This window comes from Zeus faber (assembly GCF_960531495.2).
Source record: "Zeus faber genome assembly, chromosome: 2".
NCBI classification, from domain to species: domain Eukaryota; kingdom Metazoa; phylum Chordata; class Actinopteri; order Zeiformes; family Zeidae; genus Zeus; species Zeus faber.
This window is the reverse complement of record NC_137189.1, coordinates 13447858-13474397: the sequence shown is the minus strand read 5'-3', so window position 1 is coordinate 13474397 and position 26540 is coordinate 13447858. Positions and strand designations below refer to the sequence as shown.

The 26540-nt window shown below is 41.2% G+C and overlaps 1 protein-coding gene across 2 annotated transcripts in view; it reads right to left on the bottom strand.

Moving 5' to 3' along the window:
• esrrgb (estrogen-related receptor gamma b) overlaps nucleotides 1-19653 on the bottom strand; it is a 36057-nt gene extending 16404 nt beyond the window's left edge. Inside the window, exons 1-3 of one of the 2 annotated variants that reach the window (XM_080019920.1) lie at nucleotides 19180-19653; nucleotides 8768-9189; nucleotides 3962-4078 (exon numbers count right to left, since the gene is read on the bottom strand). In XM_080019920.1, coding sequence (XP_079876046.1) covers nucleotides 3962-4078; nucleotides 8768-9189; nucleotides 19180-19229 — 589 coding nt within the window. In that variant the 5' untranslated portion in view covers nucleotides 19230-19653. Of the gene's footprint in view, nucleotides 1-1100; nucleotides 1137-3961; nucleotides 4079-8767; nucleotides 9190-19179 lie in introns of those variants that run through there. The other variant, XM_080019921.1, reaches the window with a different exon arrangement.
• Between the last annotated feature and the right edge of the window lie 6887 nt (nucleotides 19654-26540).

Below are 26540 nucleotides of genomic sequence, written 5' to 3'. Positions count from 1 at the left end.
ATAAGGAGGCGGTGCCTCGCTGAGCGGATAAACGCCCTCCTCGGCCCGTCCAAAGGCAGCTCAACACTGTTCAGGGAGTTCACAAAGAAACCTGTAATTGACAGCGTTGTTGACAGTTTATACTGAGAACGCAAAAGTGCATTCAGAGTGACTGAAGCAGCACACAGCCAGCACGCACACACGCACGCACGCACGCACGCACACACAGTCCCTGGTGAAAGATTTGTGCTTTGTGAGTAGATATATGTCAGCATTTGATCCAGGATTTGCTTTCCTCAAACACACCTGAAGCTATCTGAGGGTCTTTGTAAGTATTGAGGCAGTAACTGAGGGTAGTGCGGTCATTGATATGGGGGTGCACGCTGATAGGGGAGCTGGCGGAAACATTGGATTTGCTCAGAGAGACTGATTTCTGTCTAGGTGAGCCACTGGATGATCCATTCTTCATACATGAAATAACATCATGTTTTCAAGTAATTACTGAATGTAAACAAGGTGTTTGGATGCTGTGAGATGACGGAGGTTTATCACAAGTTGGCCGTGGAAAACAAAACCATCAATTATTGGACGGCGATGGATAATTTAATTCATTTAAGTTCAAGGGAAAGCAAACACATGCAAGGGATAAGGGGATTTTGTAAAGATTGCTTTGCAATGTCGATGCAACAATAAAATGAGATTAAAAAAAAAAGTTCAGCCGCAACTCAGACATTAAGTATAACTCCCTATGATTCAACACGGATATAATTCAACACGTTACTAATACATCATCCTTTCCATTATAGATATTTTAATTTATCCAGCGGATTGTCACTGTCATTCATCCTCTCTTGTTTTAGCCATCTGTTCTCAAGACGCCTCAAGATTAGAAATCTTCATAAACGACACTTTCATTCATCTTGCGCTGTTGGATTATTCCTCAGCCACTTGTTCCGCGGTGATCTCATTACAGCAAGCGGGGTGGGCCTCCTCCGTCCTCCACCGATACCATGATCAAAGTCCCCCCCAAATCTACAACAGGCCATGCCACAGCGCCGCGTGGCGATTAAATGTCCCTTTTCCGTTTAATTGAACGCCGTCACTTTCAGAGAATCACCTACCACGCGGTGGCTGCGGAGCTATGTCTGGAGAGCGTGAGGCAGTGGATCCTATGGAGTCATATTTCCTTCCACACACGATTGCCCTGATTCAACGGCTTAGCATTGCTAGCGACAGACAATACCCAGAGATCCTGGCTGTAAGCACGTGCTAATAGCTTTAGCTTTATTCCTAAGACAACGCTATGTGTTTTGGCTTCGGGTCAAACCCTTGTTGTGAGATATTTTGGATAGAATGGAGACGTCACCTTGTTGAAAAAAAACCAGCAGGTGTAAATAGGCTTGTAATTGTACTTCAATGGGTGACCCGAGGGCTGCAGCGAGAGTAAGTGGGGTGAGTCCACCATTCAGAAGGAGGGTGAGGTACTGAGGAGGAGGTAAAGGCATACTGTTCGATACGTTTATTTCAGTGGATATTGGACGGATATTGGACATGAACAACCTACATGTTGATGGCGGAAGACTTCTACGACTGTTGCATACACTCAAACAAACATTTTTGCCCTCTTCCGTTTCATATTTACGGCCTAAATGCATTAAAAGGTGTTTCTAAGGCAGATACATTCAATGGCCTTCATGGTGATTATCAATCTTTTCCATATCAAGGACTTTCAATTTGATTTGATTTAGCCTCTTTTGACCTCAGTCTAAGGCGATGTTTATTGTTAGATGATTAACTGCAAAAATTCGATACCTGTCTATACTGTAGAAGGGGAGATAACAGTGAAACTAGGATCAACACTGTAATTATTGTACATTCACATTACATTTACATTTAGTCATTTAGCAGACGCTTTTATCCAAAGCGACTTACAAGGGAGAATAACATTCAAGCTACATTGCGACAGAGATTAGTGTAACGACAACATTAGTGTAACAATAAATACTGCAAGGTGGTGCTAAGTACATTATGTACATTCTCTAATGAGAATGTACATTCTCTAATGGTACTGATGTCTTGTAAAGGAAATAATTGTGAAGTTTAATTATTGATCATTTTGCTGGGCACCCCCTGGCATCCATTGAAGGACCCCTGGCAGTCCCCCGACCTCACGTTGGGAACCACTAGCCTAGGCTACATGAATGGGCACCGATAGCACTGCTATAACCTCTCAATATTTTGTGCTAATATTTTCATGCATAAACTCATCCCAAAGCCAATTGGGCATCATCTTGACCTGTCGTCTCAACAGCTTAATTCTAAAATAACCCCAACCCTCCGCCCCTTCCTTAAGAAAAAAATAAAAAATAAAAAATCTATTGGCTATATTTTCCCTCTGAACTCTCAAGTGCATCTCGCTGGAAGAGAAACAACACACGCAGGAAGTGAGGTGGGACGTTCAGAAAGCATTTAGCGGATCAATATGCCAAGCAGGAAAGGGGGAGGGAGATGAAGACAGAAAAGAGAAGAGAGAGAGAGAGACAGAGACACAGAGAGAGAGAGAGAAGGATGTTTAAAATAGAGTGAGGACAAAGTGACAGAAACAGTGAAAGAGAAAGACATTGAAAGATGGAGAGGCATAGAGAGTGTGTGTGAGAGAGAGAGATAGAGAGAGAGAGAGATAGATAGAGAGAGAGAGAGAGAGAGAGAGAGAGAGAGAGAGAGAAACCCAAAGGAGGGAAGTCTTGGAAGAACTAGAGTACTGTTACACTCCTCTCCTTGGCCGGACGGGGTAGAAAGCACAAGCTCAGCAGTTTTTTTTTCCCCAGCTCTGCCAAGCTGCAGCTGCCAGCATGAGGAGAGTGTGAGGTTGGTGTTTCCAGCTTTTTTATTGTCCCATCACTAACTGGAACCAGACTGGGATTGTACACAAAACAATGCATGTGATCTTTATGGGTGTGGTCCGGATTAATAAAATAAATCAAATAAAACAATGGTGGGAAATCCATTGTTTCTCCGATCAGACCCTCATGTCTCCACTTATGCTGTGTATAGCTTGTATATAAACTGATACATAGGTCTTAAGGCCTTACTTTTCCTTGATTTACCAGCAGTGCACATCTAATGAGACGTCCACCTCAGGGAATGCTGGGTAATGCCAAACCAAGGATGTTAAATGAGAGAATTACTCACAGTTACACTTGATGTTGATTTTTTTTCATTTACTAAAAGCTGAGACAAGTTACAAGCGACAACATAGAGCAAAAGTCACACATCATGTGATGGCTGGCTCATTTTATTCTGACGGATCTCATATTCAGGTAGTTAATGATGCCTTTCATTTAGCTAAGAATATCCTTATTATTTTATATTCAAGTGTGCTGGCAGCGCCACACATTTACTGTTATTGCACATCTTATTATTATTATAGCCAAATTTTGCCACGCTACTCCTCCCACAGTTTTCAAAGCACATACATGTAACCACATACATGTACCATTTGAAATATGGAATATATCAAAACAACCTCCTGGATCCCAATGGGTGAGCTGTAACTTTGTGAGCGGTAAAGAAATCCAGTCGCCATGGAAACATATGTAAACATATTTTGGGAATACCCCATGACGTCCCGCACATACAGTTCATACATACACATACACATACACACACACACACACCCGCGCGCACACACACATACGCATGCATATGCACATATATACACGGCCAGGAATCTTTGACCATTTAACAACGAATAGTCAGGAAGCTTACTTTATTATTTTATTTTATGAAGGCAGGTGTTTGGGAGGTGGGGCACAAAGACATTGGGGCCCCTTAACAGCTGGTACCTATGGACTGATGTTTTTATACTGTATATCATACATTTTTACATAAACTGTATCTCATACAGTACAATGGTTTTGTTCATTGATAACAGCCAGAGGTCCAGTTTACTTCCACGTAAAAAAAGAACCAAACAACTCACCCTCTTTCAACATGCCCACTTTGAGACATTTCATGAAGCGACACGCCTGGCAAGACTTGCGTCGCCGTTTGGTGATTTCACATTCATTGGTGGCTGGACAGCTATACTCGATGTTGCCTGGACAAGATAAGGCGAAAAAAGAGCATTCATTTTGTGTGTGCGCATAATTAACAGAAAATAAAAGGCGCAAACAAAATTAAAACACATTCCTTACCCCACTAAAGCAGGCCTGATTTGTACATAACAAAGACATTGAGAGGAAAACCAAACGCTACACACACACACACACACAAACACACACACTAACCCAGAAATGACACACACGCAACAGAAACACACACACACACTCACACATAGACACACATAAACACACACATAGACACACACGCACACACACACACGCACACACTAACTCAGAAATGACACACACGCAACAGAAACACACACACACTCACACATAGACACACACACACACACACACACACACACACACACACACACACACACACACACACACACACACACACACACACACACACACCTGTCCCAAGGTGACCCGGCGTGACACTTGGGAAGGAGAGGAGGGTTTAGTGGCATTTTGATGGGACGTGTAAAAGCCGCCTTCCCGCCCCAGAGCTCCACCCCCACTTTGATTCACAGATAAATTAGCTTCATTAATGCAGCGCGTCCTCTCCGCAAGGCTCGCCACGACCTCTCCTCACCATCCTTCTTAACCTGAAGGATGATGGGAGAGTTGCCCTCCCTCCCTCAACAGCAAAAGAACTATGGGATGAGCGCACGACTGAGCGCTCCGCATAATGTTCTCCAGCGGAACAGCGGCCGCTGTTCGAGCTGCTGATCCAAGGTCCTCGTATTGTGGAGCCAAACATGATGTATTATTCCAGTCCGTCTACACAGTTGTCGGCTCACGATGGGAAATATTTCAATGCAACGTAACATTTGTATATATATATACACAAATATATATATATATGTATGTATATATATATAATATAATACAGAAAGAAAAGCATGCGTTTTGTTTCTGCAGCTCAGTAGCCGCGGTTTCTTTTCTTATTTTTAAATCGCTTGACATATTCCGGCTAATAGATTTATTTCACTTCATTACACTGCCTCCAAAGTTTATTTGACCTCCGGAAACCGATGACAAAAACTCCCTCCGAAGCCCCGTAAATCCTGTGATTGAATTCTTAAACAATGCCCTGTAACGCTAAAGATGTATTAATGGTACCTAAAAACAGCAGACCAGGTGTTGTCTGTTGCAGATCTGCCCGGTCCCCAGCCCCCCTTACTCCCCACACCCTCCCCCCAAATCCCTCCCCCATTCCTCTCCGCTTTTGGTCGAGGAGAAGGCGCCAACATTTGTCAGGATCTCTGGCATAGATGGTGCCAGAAGGGTCACATGCGCAGTGAGGGGCCAGTGGCGACATGCCAGGTTGCTGGCAAAGGTTCCTGTGGTGTTTTGGGGGCTTGGTAAAGTCATTTCAACTGAGAGGTTTGAAGAGAAAAGAAAACTCACAACACCAGTAGAAACAAAATGCAGTGCTATAGGGTTGCAAAAAATGTAAACATTTTTCTTTGACTAAGACGAAAAAAATGTTTTATTGTGCACCAAAAAAATTCACAAAAAGATGGGATTGGGCAAATTAAGCTGCCTGCAAAAAGCATGGCATTGCAATAAACTGCAACATTTATTTACTCATTGATTCAAAGGTTCCTCACCCTCCATGTAGAGTACACTCGGCCCCAAAAAATATTGTATTATTAAATACATTGAGTGTAGTGGGCGTGGAAAAAAACATTGGCATTGTAAGCAATTGGATTGGCTTTGCCGCCCTCAAATATTTTTCAGAAATGTCCTCTCATGGACATTTGGGCCACTGTGATTTTTCTGTTTGAAAACAGAGAAGCCAAAATAAAAGATTTATTCAATATAGTAGCTTGTAGAAATACTTACAAAGGTTTCTCACCAAAATGTAAATCATTTATCAACATAATCTCCTGTAAAAATGAACTGCATGGGAAAATGCTGCTGAGAGCCTTAATGCAACTGAGAACAAAATATTTTTGTGTTGTTTTATGCACCAAAGTGTATCATCTAAAAGAGAATAATTTTCAGATGAAACTCTTGTTTGTCATCCACTTATAAGCTTTTTCACAAATAACACTATAGCTGTTGTCAAAGTGATTAGACACGTCCTAATAGAAAATGCTTTTTATGTGGATTGTGAAATTCTTACAGTATATAGCAAACACACAGTTGCAACTATTTAAAAAAAATCGCAAAACATGTGCCTAAAAGGATTCCTCTGTGTAAAGCACCGTGTAAATGGACAAAGCTGAGTTGATCAAATTAGTTAAAGAGGGTAATTCAAATGATCATCTTCTGTTTTCCGCTCCCTAACGTTGCCAAAAAATATAAACACGGCTCGATATTATTAGTAATCTTAATATTGAAATTTTTTTTTTTGGCACACGTTAATGCATAAGTGGCCACACACATTCTAGTATCTACGGTTAAAAACTAATACGATTTTATTATTTTCCAAAATATTGGAAAAGTGTGATATGTTTTCATATGATGCATAACATAAAACAAAAATGTTGGTGGAATCGGTACTCGTCAAATTAATAAATTAATAATTACATCTTGACAAAATGAATTCAGCTATTTGTATGTTACGTGTAATGATTAAGTGTAGAGTGGTGAAATATTTGAAATATCAGCAATGCGTCTGAGAGAGGCAGGGTGGTGGGATATCTGTGGGTTGGACGGAGGGGTGCAGACCGAGGGAATGGGTGGGGGTGGGTTGTTTTTTACGACAAATTACCCCGAACAGCCTAAATTGCCTTCCACTAAAAGCTGGCTGTTGGCATACCCTCTTAGTTAATCAGGTCTTGCGTCCACCTTTATATCTCAGAGGACGCTTTGACCACAATATCCTTCCTTAACCTCTCTTATTTTCCCTCTAAATTTTGATATATTATTATGCCGCGCTATTATCCACGCACTCGTCCCCACTCAAGCCGGACCTCTCCTTGTCCCCTTCCTTCCCGAGGCCGGGACCCCCCTCCCTGATTACCATTCCATTAAAGGGGCTTCTCCTTCCTCCCACTGAATGACCATGTCTCACATCCCATGTCCCTTTCTCTTTTATTTAGAGGACTCCTCTGTCTCTCTCTCTCTCTCTCTCTTTCTCCTTCTTCTGTTATTGCCCCGACGACACGTGCCTGAGCTTCTAATTGCACCGCCTCCCTTTTTGGATGGAGGCTAGCAGGGGCCTGGGGGCAAAGAAAGGATCCACACCTCCTCCTCCCTCACCTCACCCTCTTCACTCACTTTCTCCCAATGAAAAGCCTGGTTCTTAATTACAGTCACCCAACACTGATTGTTATTGACTGAAACTCCCGGGGCTCAGGACGAATGACGGACAGATTAGGTTCATTACGGGGCCTGTCCTCCACGAAGGGGAACAAGAAAGAGAAGGGGGGGATTTGTGCGCCAAGACACAAAGTCAGACATGGGCGCTATTTACTGTCCTTAATTGTGTGCCCCCCCCCTTAGAGGTTCCACAAAAAGTCACATGGTGCTTCAGAACACACACTCCCTATCTCTCTCTCTCGCTCATTCCTTGTCACACACACACGCACACACAAAGGAAGACGCAAATTGACAAAATAATTGTTCTTTTCATTTCCGCTATCAAAGCTTAACATTTGTAAATAAGAATGTACAGTATACTGTGTATAGAGTATATAGTATCTATTCATCTGTCTCTATATCAGCATATAGCTATATATGCACATCTGCAGGCATTCATGTGGAACATTTCTTGAAATAATGATGAATCCATGGCGATAGCAAAATCGAGAAATGTATTTGCTCGTTCATTCGTTTTCCGACAAACTTAACTTTGTTGTGATTCATTTTATCACCAGCTCTTATCAGCAGACGATCGTGTGCCACACCGCTACGCTGGACCCGGCGTGTCAGATCAGAGGCAAAAGGCCACTGACTGGATGATGGAGTGGCTCACTATCTGAGTGAACATTTACAGACACAAATGCTGCAGATAAAACTCATAATTCTGCTTTTTCTGGGGGTGGGGGGTGGGGGGGCATTATCTCTGTTCAAGTGATAATTCTGGAACATTACCCACACATGGCAGGGACGATGCCAATGTGCGACTCATAGGCAAACACATCAAAATTCATCGCCCGGCAGATTTACAGTCTGGACCTAATGCCTTGTGTAGACACTCGTAATCACCACACTGTATTAGCGCTGGGAGGGCTGGATACCAGCGCGGCCAGCACATGCACTTCACAGGGGCATATATACACATTATATACCATATACTACATATACTGCTGTATACTGTAGTATCATCAGGTCAGCGTGTGTTCAAAACAATTGCAAGTTTCTGATAATGGAAAGTATGTGGTAAACATGTGTAATGGCTTATACTTTGCCAAGGAATGATTATGATACTTTAAAGTCTGAATTGATGACCCAAATTTGAAATTTAGCATAATATATACTTTCTTATTAATGTTTTTTGCTTGGTTGCTTTTTTATTATTACTATTCTATTCATACTACATGTTGTTATTGTAAAGCACTTTGAGTTTGCATTCAGAGTAATCGCAGACCAGGACAAAATAACAAGCTTATTTTGCAAACGAGAGCTATTTTGCCATTTAGCGGATTTAGAAGTTGCAGTGAATAAAAATACAAGAATAAACTTTATTGAAAGGAGGCCATAAAAGGTGAAAGTGCGTTTACCTTGTATCGTCCTCTTGAAGAAGGCCTTGCAGGCCTCGCAGGATGCCACACCGTAGTGGTACCCGGAGCCGATGTCCCCGCACACCAGGCAGAGCCGCTTGGGGATGGCGTTGAGCATGTACTCGCACTTGATGGGCGAGTCGTCCACCACGCCGCCGGAGCACTCGTCATAGCGCCGGAGGCAGGCCCCGCCGCCACCTCCCAGCATGCCCGGGTTGAACATTGGCGGCGAGTCGAGGGTGTGCGAGCGCCCGTTGCCGAGGCCGTTAATGTAGCCGCCGCTGGCGTCGGAGTTGCCGCTGGGGCTGTGGTGGCTGCCGGTGTCAACGAGCGAGGAGGACGGACTGGACGGCTCGGTCTTGATGTAGGAGCCGCAGCTGGAGGTCAGGTGACGGTCCTCAGAGGGCATCCTGCTCAACATCCTAAGGGACGCACGGGAAAAAAGAGGCGTAGGACTGCTGTCAGCATTATAGTTTATATTATAGCATAAAGTTTATATAAAACACAAAAAGGCTTCCGGTTTTACTATCGAGACGTGTTGGTAACGGGACACTCAACAATGTTATCAAACAGGGGAACAAAATGTAACATACGTATATTGTATGGGAGGAATTCTGTATCACAATCCACAAATATATATAGTAAAATCTGTATTAACATTTTTAAATGCAAAAAAACTAAAACTGAAATACATCTCTCAATCCACATATAACCAGAAATCTATTTAGAATTTTGAAAAAAAAAAAAAACAACACATTCATCTCCACATCTAAAAATAGTGTCTTACTTGTGTTGTGTAAACCATTTTGAAAATAAATGCAGCATCATTTATCATATAATGAATTATATTTTCATGTGTTTTTAACAACATTCAAATGAGTAAACATGCATTCAAATGGTTGATTCACTTGTGGCTGGCTTTCGATTTTTATTTATGATTGTGACACATTGTCCGGTCAGTGGGGGGGGGGGGGGGGTGATGTTGGAGTGGATGCATGGACTGGATCCCGGAGTGGAGTGGACTCCTGGAAGGCTCCTCGCGGACATTTTATTGAATGTGACTAATTTACACATTGGGAGAATCCACCAAAATAAACATTTTTTACAGAATTTAAGAATTCCTGTGATGAGCCACGCCAACAGTCAGGCTCTTCTGGCTCTTGCTCATCGTTCAGGAAGTCCTCCCTCACTCACTCACTCACTCACACCAACTGAGCCAAACAAACCAAGAGTCATGAGATTGAACAACTGCCCCAATCTCCAAAAATCAGCTGTGCACAGGCATACCACTTATAAAACTAGACACGGCAGATACAAAATAATTTCAAATCTATATTCAATATTCTCAATATATCCTTTGATTTAATACATATTTCTCTCAACTCTTTATATCTGCACGTATGTCCCAGAATCTTCTGGCACAGTGAGAGTCCACTCCAGTCCACTCCATCATCCAGTCCATGCATCCATTACAACACCACCCCCACCCCTCCCCTCCCCACTGACGGGACAATGAGTCACAATCACAAAAAATCCAAAACGCACAACAAGAGAATCAACCATTTGAACGTGTGTTTCAGCATTCGAAAATGGCGAAAGCATACAGCGAAAGTCATAAAAACGTATGAAAATAAATGTAATCGCATATAAATGATGCTATATTTATTTGTAAAATGGTTTACACAATGCAAGACATTATTTTTGATGGAGAGGGATACTAAGGTTTTTGTTACATAATGCAAACAGGTAAGGTATTCTATAGACTAGTGGTTCTCAGCATGTGGTCTGGGGACCCCAAGGGGTCCTTATAGAGGTCCCAGGGGGTCCCCAGCAAAATTAATTAATACTTATCACAGTTACTGATCATAGTTTCACTGTTATCTTTAAATATAATAAAGGGAGGTTGTGGTCATATCTAACAATAAAACAGCTTGTGGTCCCGAAGCCAAATTCATATTAAATGCGATACGTGACCTAATATGTATCAAATTGAAGTCAACGTTGAAATCTCATGGTATTGGGGGAATATACCAAAAGAATCATCAAATATAGGACACTTTCTTCCAGAGGCCTGTAAGTCATGCAGCGGAGATCCATCACTCTGGGAAGAGCAACTTGCTCATGCACAAAAGAGTTTAATCAGACAGTTTTAATAGATGACGCTGCGGACAAAAAACATTAATGCGGTGGAATACTCAGTGATATACTACAGTATGGCTTCTTTCTCTCGGGGAAACGGTAATTAATGAGCGTGTCAACAAAAGACCAATACATCTTGCAAACAATGCCCACAATTGGTCGCTTGCTCGAAGTAAATGAATGAATGAAACTCCAGAAGGCCGTTAATGGACAGAAAGAGGTGTTGCACTCATATGCAGGATCATGGCGTAATATACAACCCAATCAATAGTCCCGGTTGCTACGCCAATGAACGGTGCCGGGTTACAGTGGTCTTAAGTAAGAGGTTGGAGGGGATGAAGAGGATGGGATGTGGGTGGAGGTGGTGGTGGGGATGACGTGCCCCCCCCCCACTGTCAGGGAATCGAATTACCCAAACCCAATTTGAGCCATTACCTTTTCAGGGCGAACAATGTTGATGAACGTTTTCCTTTTCTCACACTATCGCAAATTAAGAACGCTTATACAGCTAACCCAATTGTTGCATGTTCTTATGAGTGCAGAAGCCAAAGTCAAAGGACAATTCATTCAAACTAATCGTGTTGTGACTGGGGATAAACCCACGTGAGATCAATTTTTGAGAACAATCGCTGCTGTCAACCAAATCGGTGCTAAAATCACACAATTTATACCTTTGACAGTAGACAGTATGTCTAGAAAAAGCCAAAGTTAACCAAAACCTTTGCCCTTTTGTTACGCTACTGGCTATGGCCAGCCATTCAATTCAAAGTTTTGAAATTCTATTTATTTCATCTAGAAGAGTGTTTTTAAATCTCATGGAGTCATCAAGTCCCGACAACATGAAACCTCTCTTTTAACTGCTTTGGGGGCGGAGGGTAAAGAGAGGAGGAGATAGCCGCTACCCCAGGGCCCAGATCAGATCTATTGATTCTCCGCTTCCTTCCTGTTTTAGATGAGCCATGAAAAAATAAACCCTCCTCTTACGGGTCCCAGACATTCCTTATGCATTTTTAATCAGATGGGACTGTTAACATAGTTTGAGATGGAGCGATTCTACATCACTCCGGGCTTGACTCACAGACCGCTGCGGTTAATAAAAGATTTAAAGGACTCGGGATAAATCTGGTTAGCAGTCAACTTGCACCTACAGTGCGAAGGTATATTTTTGTCCTGTTGGAGGGAATTGCAGAGAGAGTGGAACGCCAACAGTTAATATATCATTCTGGATTCCATCGCAGCCAGATAGGGGGGATTCCCTGCGGAATAGCACGTTGTGGCATATGTAAAAAGTAGTTCATTCCGCACTTAGCGTGCAGTAACGCTGGGGAGAGGTTTTTTTTTCCGTTAGGTTTAATGGAAATTTCTAATGGGTCCTTTCAAATCTGTCGAAATGAAATAATGCACAAACTACCGATCCTTTGCCGACAGAAATAGCTTCATAGTTTCGTAATTTGGTTTCGCTCATTACAAAGAGCTGTGTGGCTGTCTTGGTGGGGCCGGCCTTCCCCCCTGCCCCCCCACTTGTCCTGCTTGTCCGGCTCCCCTGACAAAACGTGCACACACACATACTGTATATATATATATATATATATATATATATATATATATTCACTCGAACCCACCACTCAAACTCATCCATTGGGGTACCTTTTGTACCATGTACTGAACAGAAAAATATTCCAGACTACATTATTCACCTACTTACTCTGTCACAAAATGTTTTTTTTCTTTTTTGTCATTTTACCAAACTTTGATGTGAAATGTGTATAGGTTTGAACTGGTTAACAATAGCTAAAATAAAAAAAGTGTTATTGAGTTTGTGTGTGTGTGTGTGTGTGTGTGTGTGTGTGTGTGTGTGTGTTCTCTCTGCCTGCTCTTGCTGGCAGTGCTACCAATCCCCTGCATAATTCCTAAATCCATCCACCTCCATCCTTCACATAAGCAGGAAATACCTTTTTTTTGGCTCACAGTTTTTGCAAAATATATCTGAATAGAAGCTTGTAACTGTTAAAAAATGGGTTTTAAGAAAACAAAAAATCAACAACACATATTTATAGGAGTTACACAGAAAGGACCCTGTGCTCCCCCTCGGTGACATTAAGAGTTAAACATCCGGTTTCCCCGCATATTTCACCGTGTATTTATCCACTGAGGGGAAATATTATTGTTAGGGGTTAAGCTTGTAGCGCAGCCCACAACGTAAATCACGGCGGTGAAGACATTGGAACATGGGAGCGCGGAAGGACAGAGGCAAGGAGCCATGCATGAAATTAGTTCATTAATCTTTCTATGATAGGCTGTCCCTGTTTGAGGCAAACTCTATCAGCTTTAAACTGAGTGCCCCTTCCCATCTGATACACAGATTACAACGTTAGTTCGGGGGGATGCGATGGCTGGAAAATGGATAAATAAATTTGTGACAGAGGACATCAGAAAGTATTCAGTATTCACAACATAAAAATAACAAAACTGTCATAATAAAGGGTATTAAAAATATATACATTAAAAATTTTGAAAAGAAATAAAAAATGTTTTGCCACTAAACAATGTATTTAGTGTTGATTATATTTTTTCATATTGTGTATTTTTATTTATATGACATATTTTATATTGAGATATAATACATTTTTACCATTTTCGTATGCGAATATATATTTACAGTGCCTGAAAAATACAATATTCCCTTCTCTCTCACAACCAGGCCCAACAGCGTGCGCGCGCGCACACACACACACACACACACACACACACACACACACGCACGCACGCACGCACGCACACACACACACACACACACACACACACACACAGACATACACAAACAAGCACACACACACACACACACACACAAACACACACACACACACACAGACACAGGCACGCACACACAGACTCACTCACGCGCACACACACAAAAACTTCCAGCATATGGCCCCCTCAATGTCATTGCCACAAGGAGAGATTGCATAGATTTCCCACATGGATGATGTCTCCTTACCTGGAGTATCAACCCCCATCTACATACACATCAAGCACCTCCAGGAAATTGCTCTCCCTGCAAAGTCAAACACACCCCTAACTGCCTTTAAAAAGAGACCGGAGGAGGTTACAGGGCGAAAAGAATAAACGAGCGGAGACTTAAGCCGTTATTGGGAATCAGAGGGGGGACTCGTGAGGGACAGTTACGTTATTGATTTCATAAATAAACAGAGATGGCCATCGATCCTAATGTTATTTTGCATTTCAATTACTGCCCAGAAAATGTAACCTTCAAATGTCTTGCTCCTCCACAGTAATAACATCCACTGATAATCACGAGCCAAGTCTAGTCTGGCGCAAATTGGCTTTTCTCCTTTTCTCTGTTTTTATTTTTTGTTGTGCTTTTTTTTCTGCATTTGCTTAATGATATTAGGGCACGGGCTGCATTTCAAGTGAGACTGGTCAAATGACACAATGCAAATTAACGTGGCAAAGAGGAATTAAGTTCACAATGTGGGACCTTGTGAAGCAGCGACGAGGCCCATTAAATTAAATGTGCTCGCCAACCCACACTCCATAATTAGTCTCGCTGTGTGTGTGTGTGTGTGTGTGTGTGTGTGTGTGTGTGTGTGTGTGTGTGTGTGTGTGTGGGCGCGCGCGCACATGCATTCCCCAATCCAAATTCCCTTTCTTTGATCAATAAAACAAACTCATTCTAATTCTTAAGAAGTCCTCTAAGAGGCCTACGTTCCCCTCGTTTCAGCCCTATCAACAAGAGCCCGTATCCCATCTGACGGCAGCTTTTAATGGCCTCTGTAAAAAGTGTCCATCTACATCCTGATGGTTACGGAGTCCTTGACAGCATGCCTAAAGGATATATCTATATCAAGGGGGGTGGGGGTGGGGGGGGTCAAGACACGTAATGAAGTTATTTCTCATCCGGTGCTGTCACGCCAACGCACCACTCTCCTACAGACCCCCAGCTGCTGGCATCGCCACTCAGAAACGCTGTTTAGAATCACAAAAATTAATCACAAAAAAATGTCCGGTCAAAGGGTCCAGTCATTCACAAGGGAAAAATCTTTTAGATATTTTTTTATTTAAGAGTGTATTGCACTATTCCTTCCGCTGTAGGAAAAGGCCCACGAGCAAATTGTTTTAATCACGTGAGTGAAAAGCAGGTTGAGTTTTATGTCGGCCACCTGCTCTCTCTCCATCCGTCAGTGGAGTCATCGGTTCTGTTACTCAAACCAGTCGCACGTGTCAAGGTTTTTCTGGGCGGGATAGAATACCTACCGGTCCGCCTTAACGAGGGAACGGACCCCCGCTCCTGGGGGAAGTCCTTTTAATCCATTACATTCTTTCGGGCACAAAAATGGCGGTGTCATTTACAGTGCTGCATTTCTTTCCTGGTCTGGTCACTGAAAGCTCAGGAGTAACAAGAGAGGCATGCTTGTTTTTTCAAAAACAAAAAAAGTGACACGTTCGCTCGCATTTACTAATAAAAAAAAGTCTTTGCACTTGATTTATGTGTGAAGTCGTAAAATACCTTTTTTAAGAATTTGACTTCAATGCGGTGTTATATTGTGTATGAAAATTCATTTTTCCATTAAGGAAACATTTTAGAAAGCCAGGAACTGCTCATAGAAGGGAACAGAAGGAAAATCCGTCTCTGCTCATAATCCACATCCTGCAAATTTGAAAAACACGATATTGATGGGAACTTTAATATCCTGCTGTAGTTTCGAGCATAATTGCTGTATATCAAATTTATTTCAATACTTTCTATATTTAAAACTCTTTCTTGAAATTGACTTGCAGTTTTGAATGTGCTGTTACTTAATAATTTAGTTCCGCAACAAACCAAAAAACATTTCAACATTTTAAGTCAGTCAAATCTGATTTTGCCAAACCAAAATGGCATATTTTAAAGCAAGATCATTGTAAACAATTGTGATTGTACTCACTGTGTAGCACTTTTGTAAGGAGCGCCCTCCAATTACAAGTTTTGGAAAAATGTGGTTTATTATGCGATGTAGAGAAGTCCCAGATGTTTTATTTTCGGAAGGAAAATAAATGTAAAACTAAAATGTGATCACATTATATGTTTGATAAGAATATATAATTCTCTTAACAGAGTCAGTCACATGTTTCAATGATACATCACAGCCGCATTTTGGACCCCAGATCAGTGTGTGATTACATGGGCTAATGTGTGTGTGTGTGTGCGTGCGTGCAAGTGTATACTTCTATATGCATATATTTGCATGCTTAAACACTAGGTAAGGTCACCTATATGGGGTATCCAGGTAGAACCTAAGGCTAAGATAAGATGTTTTTTTCATGCAACTGAGCTATTTATCTTTACTTAATATTCATTTTAAAATGGGTCTCTTAAACGTGATGAGAAACAGTTGCAGTTTGCTGAGCAGGCTCTAAGACAGATGTTAAGTGCAGATTAAATGGTAAATTCAACTCCAATCCAAGAGGCCAAGAGCCCAAAAAATAATCACTTGCACTTAGGGATGTGAGTAATCTCAGTTTTAGTTCTGTGTCAGTCTTATGATTTTTCCCCCCTCCAATTTTTTCCCATTTCCGTACAAAATGTTCACGTCCATTTATCCATATAATTTGTAGAATGAAAGCACAGAACATTATCAGAAATTATTATAAATGACACTTATCCGTCAGAGTTCAATACAGTCAACGTTTCGATTCTTAAAAAGGGTTTTGAAATTTTGATTCCACAAAAATAGCAATAGCAATTTTATTTTTATAAAGGTTATGCATAAAGATGTCGACATAATATAGAAAAACACAGGAAGGCTTATGCTATTTCAGACGCACCTCTTGACCATGGCAAATAGGTGGTCATTGGGTCAAAAAACCCTCCCGGGAGTTAATGGCTTTCCCAAAGGCTAAACCTACTTTACCACAGGTATATGTGAACCTACGCGCATACGTATAGTTAGATTTACTTCCGTGACGAGTGCTCTAATAGAAATGGAGATCATTTGAACTGGTTCATTTTGTCTCCACAGCAGACAACGATTTTTTTTTTTCTCATCCCACAGTGTGTGTTGGTAGTGACGTTGTAACTAGAATTAGAGTGTAACATTTCCCTGGTGTATATCCATTTAACTGGAACAGAAAACAGTTTTATTCCCAGGATGAATTATTATTTCATTGTTTTTTCTAAATGAGCAGAAATGGAGAGGATGAGAATTGACTGCTGTTTAAAATGTGCAGCAGAAATATAGTTGAAATGACAACATGGGACACTATGACACTTTTCATGCTTCTTGCTCACATGTGATGACAGGATTTGGATTTCCCGAAAGAAACAGGGAAGAAACATGGAGCGAATACATCCTTATACACATATGTGTGTATAAAATGCAAAAGTACTGGACTGTAGAGAACATACCAAGTACACACCAAGAACGTATGTATACACACCAACAGTATACACTCCAGTCTGAGGGTCACTATGTGTGTGTGTTTGTTTTACAACATGTAACAAGCCAATACTTTCTCTCAAAAAGTAAAACATATCTGAAAATTACATTTATTGCTTAATTGCTGCAGTTGTAGAGTTTTTTTTGCTCAGGAATTGTGTAAATGACAAATAACAAAAATAAACATATAACATAGATGAGAACTAGTAGATACAAAGTATAAGCATCAAATCATATCTTGGAAAATAATGGAAAAAAAATTGATATAATTATGGCTGTGCAATTTAAGAAATGACGAGTAGGTAAAATAGTTATTCTGGGAGAGGGATTTTGTACGAGCATTAATCAATACAATACTGGGCCAACAATATGTTAAAGTGAAAAATGCCCCCAACAACAACAACAGCAACAATAATAACTATTTAATCCACTTATTTTAATAACAGCAATTAAAAAGTAAATATCATAAATCACTCAAAATCTACCACTGCTCAATTTGTATCCCTGCCATTTCCTTTGTATTTATGGAATTACTTTTAATGTAAAAGGAATTTCTTTGACAGAGTTCAAGTCTTGCAAAGCAATCGGCCAATCTTACTTTAAGCAAATACTGTAGACCCTTACGTTTTAAAAGCCCCTTCTCTCAGATACCTCAAGAGTGGTTGACAAACACCAGTTTAACATTACAAACTTTTGGGCTCTTGAAAAATGTCTTGTAAGCCTTGTATTATAATGCTACACACACACACACACACACACACACACACACACACACACACACACACTAACACACACACGCTTATTTTCTGTGTTTTGGACATGGAGCGAGCCTTACAGTAGACATTCCTAATCACAGCCTGTAAAAAGTGCCAAGCAGTTTAAACCTTTCCAATCCCATCTGCAGCTTAACATTAAGAGGATCCCACTGAAGGGTCTCCTCATGGAGTCATGGCGAGGTTAATAGAAGAGCCTCTTTCGAGGCATGCAACCACTTTTGTAGCAGTAAGTGTTTTTTTTGTCGCCTTTAACTTTATAATATATTGAATTTGGCTGACGGCACATGGCCTTTAAGCTCCATAGATAATGCACAAAAGACATTGAATTTTCAATTTACCTGTTCTATCGTATCTTCACAGATGTGTGTAATTTTCCTCAACCTAAAGCCGAATAAGATTTTGTATTGGATAATAAGACATTTTAGAGGAACGTTTATCTGCAGCTTTTTGGATATTTGTTTTATCATAATAGAAAACAGAACACCACTCCCTTTTCCTAGAAAAAGGCAAACATCTCCATAAACAAAACAAAAAATAAATAAAACATAAATAAATTAATCAAAATTAAACACATAAAAATGAATACATTGATAAATTTAAATCCAACCCCCCTCCCAAAATCCACTCTCACTCTCGCACTCACTCGCCAGTCGCAGTGTTGTTTATGTGGGCAGCACTCAGACCGCAGCTGCCGCAAGAGGATTGCTATCCTGCTATTGCTCCCATTAATCTGCCTCTGGCTATTCCCCGAGGCTGTGGCTATAAGCCCTGGATCTTCACGCGGGGCTGCAGAGCTACAGTTCGAACAGCAAGATCCAGGGACCCTGCAGACCCCCCTGGAGGTTTCGGTCGAAACCCTCAAACTACTTCTATGTGGTGAGTCGCTGCTGTCCCATTGACGTCAAAGTAAAGCTGGACTAATTTCCAACATTTTTTTTAAATCAAAATGAACTATATCCACTATGGCAAATGTACATTATAGACAAACAAACAAACAAAAACATGTTGCCTGAGACAGATGACAGAAGACAGACAGAAGTTTGAAGGGTGATGCACCTACTGGTTGTGGTAGCAGAGTGGGTCTGGTATGCACAGTTCGGAAACATCCATCAGTCCACATTAAGCATTCCAGGTGTTGCAGTTAAAAAAAAAAAAAAAAAAAAAGTAAAACAAGCAACAGGGGAAAGACTGGAGAAAAGGGAGAGGAATCAGTTCCTGGGTTTCCACATCTCCTGCCGACAAAAAAAAAAACACACACACACAAATGCCGTCAGGTGTTTCTGCGTGTTGTGTTGTCTTTCCTGCCTTCCCCTTGCTCAAGCCACCAACACACACAAGTCACGGCCCGAGAACCTCCAGCCTGACCTCCAGCCAGAACAGGTGCTGCGCCTTGGGTTGTGTGCAGGCTTGTGGAGATGTACATGTGAGGAAGGCAGAAGGAAAGGAGAGTGAGGGAAAGCGAGAGAGAGGGAGAGAGAGAGAGAGAGAGAGAGAGAGAGAGAGAGAGAGAGCAGCAGTTGAGAGAGAGGGAGAGAGAAAGAGAGAGAGAGCAGCAGTGGAGAGCGGAGCACTGAGGCAGAGCCAGTGAGTGAGAGGATTGAGTCTCCATTGAGGAGGCAGGAGCTCTTTATGAACAAGGGGGTGGAGGTAGGGTGGATGTTTCACGGCTCTGATTGGCTGAATCCACGAGGGCTGCACGGGCGGCAGCCAATAGGGGGAGTTGATTATTGCAAGGGAGGTTGGACTTTTAGGCCGATATGTCTGTGTCTAGTCATTCACAAGGGAACTCTCCAAAAAAGCACCATGCACTCACACACATATACACACACACACACACACACACACACACACACACATACAGGCAGACATACACACGCACACATACAAATACATAGTGTATATTACGGATGCACACTGGCATACACACGCGCAGATGTACACACATACATATTTCAACATTCTGTATGTTCTGTAAGTAATGTAATGCTATTAATTGAATAAATAAATAAACACACAAACTAACAATGAAGGGGGTTGTCTACGTGAAACTTTAAATGCATGTGGTTTGTAAAGAGGTCTCAACAACTTTGTTCCAAATGGGAAATAATTAAGACCTGTCTGTTCATCGCTGTTTAGTTTAGATCTCTTTTGTTTCTTTTCTTCTCCTTTCTCCTCTCCATTACGCATTAATTACCAATTACCAATGGAAAGTATCCTCACCTTATTTCATTGATCATAAAGCTACGAGGCCCTATACCTCCGTCCTTCATCAACCAAGAAAGGAAGGAGGGTGTAATTAAATAATAATGGGATGTAGCGATGATAATGACATGCGTGATAATGTTGACGATGGAGACGGCGACAGCGATTATAGCGGCGATAACGGCTTACGTGGAATTTTAGTACAATGGGGGCGCGGGTGGATCTACGTGCACGATGTGTACTACCAGCGTGTGTGCTAATGTGGAAGCAAATCCCCTCTCTACCACCCCACCCCCCAACCCTCCAACCCCATACTTCATCAACCCACATTTTCCTGATCAATACAAAACCCATCACACACTCTTATTGATCACTGTGTTGCCATGTCGCCAGAAGCAGTGGGACCGGGGAGTCTGTGTTTTCCCTCTCAACCGTCTTTTGAATAAAAGGAATTATGAATTAGATGGTCCTTCTTTTCATGTCAGTCCAAATCAGAATCATAGGAGCGAATGCTGATTCCTTTAATAAAAAAAAAGGGGGGAAAAAAGAGACAAAAGCGTTCTCAATTAAATCTTTGATCAATATTTCGGGGATTTAATGTACTTTACTTACAAGAGGAGAAGGGGGTTGGATTTTGTTGGTCGGATGAAGACATCCAGATGTAATCAATAACAGAGATTTATATTTGTTTTTAATGAGAGAGAGACAGACAGAGAGAGGGGGGAGAGAAAGAAAGGGATTACATTAACATGTTCACCATAGATTTGTTAGGACAGATGAATATTGAAAAAGACGTAAAGGAAAATCCTCTCTTGCTTTTTAGCCTCTTCACAGTTGACCATTTCAATTTCTGCAGCGGCCGTCGCAACCTACATAAAAACATTAACCCTGTGAGGTCCCAACGTTGTCCTAATTATGCAGCGAGGAAGCATATTGGAACCGGTGAAGTAAAATAAAAATACAACTAGCCTATAATGATTTGATGAGTTAAACATACATTTAATTGGAGAGAAGAATAAGCACAATCCGAAATCTTTGCTCTCGTAATGGCCATGCTTTGTGTTCCCTCGTGTTGGTATTATTTAGAGGCGGACGATCTTGTAAATTTAAGCTCAGCTCCACGATGCCTCAGCTCTCTTAGCTTCTTTCCCTCGCCCACTCGGGGTGGGGACACTGGGATTCATGACATCTGACAGGAAATCCATAGACCACACAGTCTGTAATCCCGCCATCACGCTATCGCCAAACCAAGGAACAGTAATCCAATCATTTTCCCTGTATTTAAACCTAATTTTTTTTTGGCCCTTAACTAAAGAGCACAGTGGACTGGAGACTGAATAGCTGTTTGTTATGATATTATCCTTCAAATTTGTTATTTCACCAAATTTGGTATTTGCCAATATCAAACCAATACCAATACACTGCATATTCCAGTTACACATATACCAATATACACGTATATTGGTATACAGTATATACCAATACAGTAATATCAATCACCAAAATATATTGCCTGGAGAGACATTATATCATGACCCGACTATATGAGTGAGAAACATATGTATTCTGAAGTTGTATAGAGCTAATGCTTACAATCTTTGGATCATATAGGTTGGCTCTATACAAATTCAAAATGTAAATACCTTGTCAGGTTTGTAAGGCTCTCCTAATGCAAAATTCACATCCACAAAGTGTTATATTATCTTATCTTATTAACCTAAATGGTGCTGCAGAATCAGATCAAAACCCACTAAGATTTCCATATGTATTTGTACAATAATCAGCTAGCACCCTTTCGCTTAAAAATAAAAAAAGGGCCAATCATTATCTGTCAATACGTAGTAATTAGGTTTTGTGTTGGGCTGCGGGACACATTCTTCCTGTCACACAGTGTTTTGTATGTAATTAAAATCCTGATTTATGAGGAAACCTGCTTTCTGCGACTGACCGTCTGACCTCTCTGTTACTGTATTGCAGCCGACCGGTCGTCTTTGTGACGCCATGCTGCCCTGAAACACCGTGACATCCGTCGCTCTCCACCGTTTTCTCTCTAGTTCACTTCATATCCAAAATATTCCTTTAAGAGAATTCTAAGTAAAAGATTTTCCATGTTCTGTCACTTTCTTTTGTTCAATAACAAAATCAATGGTTAATCAATCAAAAATGTAATATTAATCATCCATTTCAACCACTATTTTGGAATTAAGTGCTATTTTTTTTATTTACATTCACTGCACTGATTTTTCTTCAATAGGCTTTTATATGTGTTATATATAATTCCATGACTGCAAGTCAACAAGTGTTTTAGGTATCAAGTCATTTCTTGAAGACATTTTTATTTATTATCTCTCAGAGAAAAATTGGGAAACAGAGGTGGGAAACCCGGCCTCAGAAAGCAAAACTTCCATTCCAGGATTTCGGGCCGACCGGTCCGTGTGGACGTGCTAATCAACATCAGGCCAGAGGTCCAACTGAGTGGAACTTTTTTACTGTACTTTCTGGACCTGGAATTTTCCACTTCTGGGAAAAAAAACAGCTGCTAATCTGTCAATACAGTACAATAACTGCAAACCAGAATTTATTTATTTTTTGAAGGAAAGCGACTTGTTAATTGACACGACATTCACGAGAGCAATGTTAATTTTGTTGGGACGACTTCACGATGAGTTAAAATAAGTGAGAGAGCAGCGATTCCGATCAAGAACTAAAACGTCCGTGGGGGCATTTTCTGCAGCATTAGCGTGCAGACCACCAAGCAGCAGGTTTCCACGCCTCTTGATCACCAGCTCGTTGGTGAGGCAGCCGTGGAAGGTCCCAAAGACGAACATGTCGTCGGCGGTTCGCTCAGCAGCGCCGTAAGTTACTGTTGTGCTGGGACGGCAATCCCTTCCGCTGGGTGATGTGATGAGGGTGCAGCGTCCTCTCATAGCTCACGGGCCTGTCTCCTTTTCCCACACAGACCCGAGTGGCTCAGTTCTTGCACTGCGCCGAGGTGACATGAAGAGCTCGGCTGAAGGTGCTGGGGGCCAAAGGGCCCGACCCGGAAAAAGACCCTAAGCAACGCCACTCATCGGGTGTGTGCAAACCAGTATTTCAAGGAAGATTTGAATTCTTGAATGGAGCTCTATATCTCCCACTGTGAAACCAAATCCTGATAACATCCCTGAAAGTAATCTTGATATCTATGAGTATCTATGAGTACAATCAAGGAAGCCCCTTGTGTGGATTTTATCCATAGTAACACATTGGATTACCGTCATTAAAATTATTGGATTTTTCTGTCATGTATAGTGGAACAATTCATTTGACACAGATCATCCCTTCAGTTAAACATTGCTTATCATCATCCTTGTACTTTACTAAGCATTTTACATTTATGGCCCTATTTGTTTTTTATCAATACCCACAAACCACACAACTTACAGTACGTGGACTGTACACTGTTCGGAATCTTGGAAATTCACAGATCCATTATTTAACCGGATTAATTTTGATGACACACACACACACACACTGGTTTTCCTCATCTGCTGGAGGACTGTGGAGAGGGATAATTACTAAAAGCCGCAGGGCTGCATTCATCAGTCAGGTGCAATTGGTGTTTTTTTTCCTTTCTATTATTTCCTCCTCTTGGCGAGGAGTCGACCTGGAGCGACGGAGGGCCGCGCTCGCCCCCGCCGCCCGTTCACGCTGGGTTAATAAACGCTATTAGCCTCCAATTCTGGCCTCTTAATTTCCCATTTAACCCAGGACAGTTCAAGTAAAACCAGATATGTGGCCGGTGTTTAATCAGTGGACTCATAGCGGGATCTCAAACATCTTGATTGAGAGTTCTGGACTCGTGACGTGAGGTAAGTTGGTGCTTCAGTGATTTTTTTTTTTTTTGATCCACAATTGAATACTCCACTATGAGCCTGATTTGATATCATTAAAGATAATGATGTCACAGTACTCTGATGATTAAGGAACTGCATGTTTAATATATTTTTGCATATTCTCAACAAATGCAAAACCATACTAACAGTGTACATTTTCTCTGCATACTAGCCAGTTTTAGGAGTTTATTACTGTCTTACAGAACCTGAATCTAATCTAATATGTTGGATCCTTCCAAGTTAAAATTGATCTCATCAAGTTCAGAATTGTACAGTTTATTTGTCGCGTTACATATTTCATACGTACGCACATACACACATAGATACATACGTTGTATACGTGTTTGTTTTACCGACACATACCTACCTACCTACACATAATTTCCCACAAATTAATATGTTTGATCGGCTATTGTTTAATCACTGAATTTATTTCAGATAAATTTTACGCTCTTTCCTATTCCTTGACACCAGTCAAAATCCTTTGCTGTATTGTAGCTACGTCACCTCCATTACACAACACAAGTCTCACTGGATTCACCTCTAAAATGAAGCCAGCTTTCATTGCCGTGCTGAAAAAAAAGGATCAATACATTCATCTCAAGTTCATTCCAATAAGATAGCTGGCAAAAAGTGGCCTGGTGGTGTCAGCTTTTTAAAGCTCTGTGACGCTTGTGCGCACGCAGCAAGCCTCATCGGACTAAAGCCCACAGGTAAATTAGCTGGTCGTGGTTGCAGCCAGTGGGTCATTACCGCTAAAGAAAGTTATTTTGCGATAATGACCGGCTGGCTGCACATTTTCACGCTTACCTGGCTACTTAGTGCATACTAGTAAGTTGATTACTATGATGATACGAGGGACATGCATATAGGCAGGGAGAAGTGGTTGCCCATGATAACGGTCAAAGACAAAGGTCATTATTCAGAACTGAATGCTGATACTGACCAATCAGAATCGAGTATTCCACATAGCCGTGGAATAAACTGAACGATGAACTATTGATAACAGGATTAACTAGACATTTTTCCTCTATTAAACAAACTTTGTGGTGTATTTGGTAGTCTGCGCAGGCAATTGTCTGGAGCCTCCGATAACTCAATTCATCTACAGACGCCACTTAATGCGTTGAGGAAAAAATTGTGATTGTGAAGTGAATTCACATCACGAAACTCAATTCTGGGCTTCCACTCACTCCAGTGTCTTGAATCAGAACACCCGCAGGGCGCCGGGAACTCTGAAATTACAAGCTTACACTCAGGGGAATCTTTAACTTGAGTATTAAACTTTAATATTAAAGAGACTGAGTGTGTTTCATTTGGAAATTATCCCACTTCGTTTGAATCTGTGTCACGGTAGAAGAGGTAGGATTTGTTATGTGTTACGTCACAAAGGAAGGGGGAATATCAGGAACATTCTCATATTCTCCTGCACCTTGGTCAGATAAATTGATTATTCCTTTAATAATATTAAACATTTTATAATTATGTATATGCAAAACAAAACATAGTCTATATATGAAAATGAATCCGAAAATAGAAAAATGTATATCTTTACTGTGTCGCTTCAAAGCTGATTCAAGAACATTATTCATTGAATTTGTACAACTTTTGCAGCACTCTGGTCTCAGATTATCATCCCAAAAGACAACACACACACACACACACACACACACACACACACACACACACACACACACACACACACACACACACACATACTGTAATATTGTAAAATAAATATTCCATCTATATTTGTTTGTGTATTTATGCCCTGCCATAGCCTTCCAATGTAATTTAGACTGTGCATAGTATCAATCCTTACCACAAGATACCTCATATCGGAAAATGCGGTTGGCTGAATAAAGTGATTCCGATAATTATGCCACTTAATTATCTAAAAGACATAAAGAAGCCTGCATATATTATTTATTAGTAAATCCCAATCAAGACGAGCGGCTTGGTATTCCAGAGCCGGCTCCCCCTAGGATCCGCGGATGACTTTCATTGGTCTCACCTCTCCGTCCAGCCGGGGTCACCCCTGTTGGTATAGCAAGCACAGCAGTCACATTGCTCCACCATGCGCACAGATTGCTTACTAGAACCGCCTGGAACCTTTCATATTTCCCAGTCAGCATTTTTACAGGATAATTTTGGCAGCCTTTAAGGATATCGCTGCCTTAATAGAGGATAAAAATAAACGGGCGGTGGAAGGGGGCTATATCGGGGCGGTATAATCTTGTATTCTACACTTTGTGGAGCTAAATGTCTGGCTTTGCCCCTATGCAATGAGATTAAAACTCATTCATGATTGATTCCAAAAGACTATTTGTCCTATTTTTAAAAC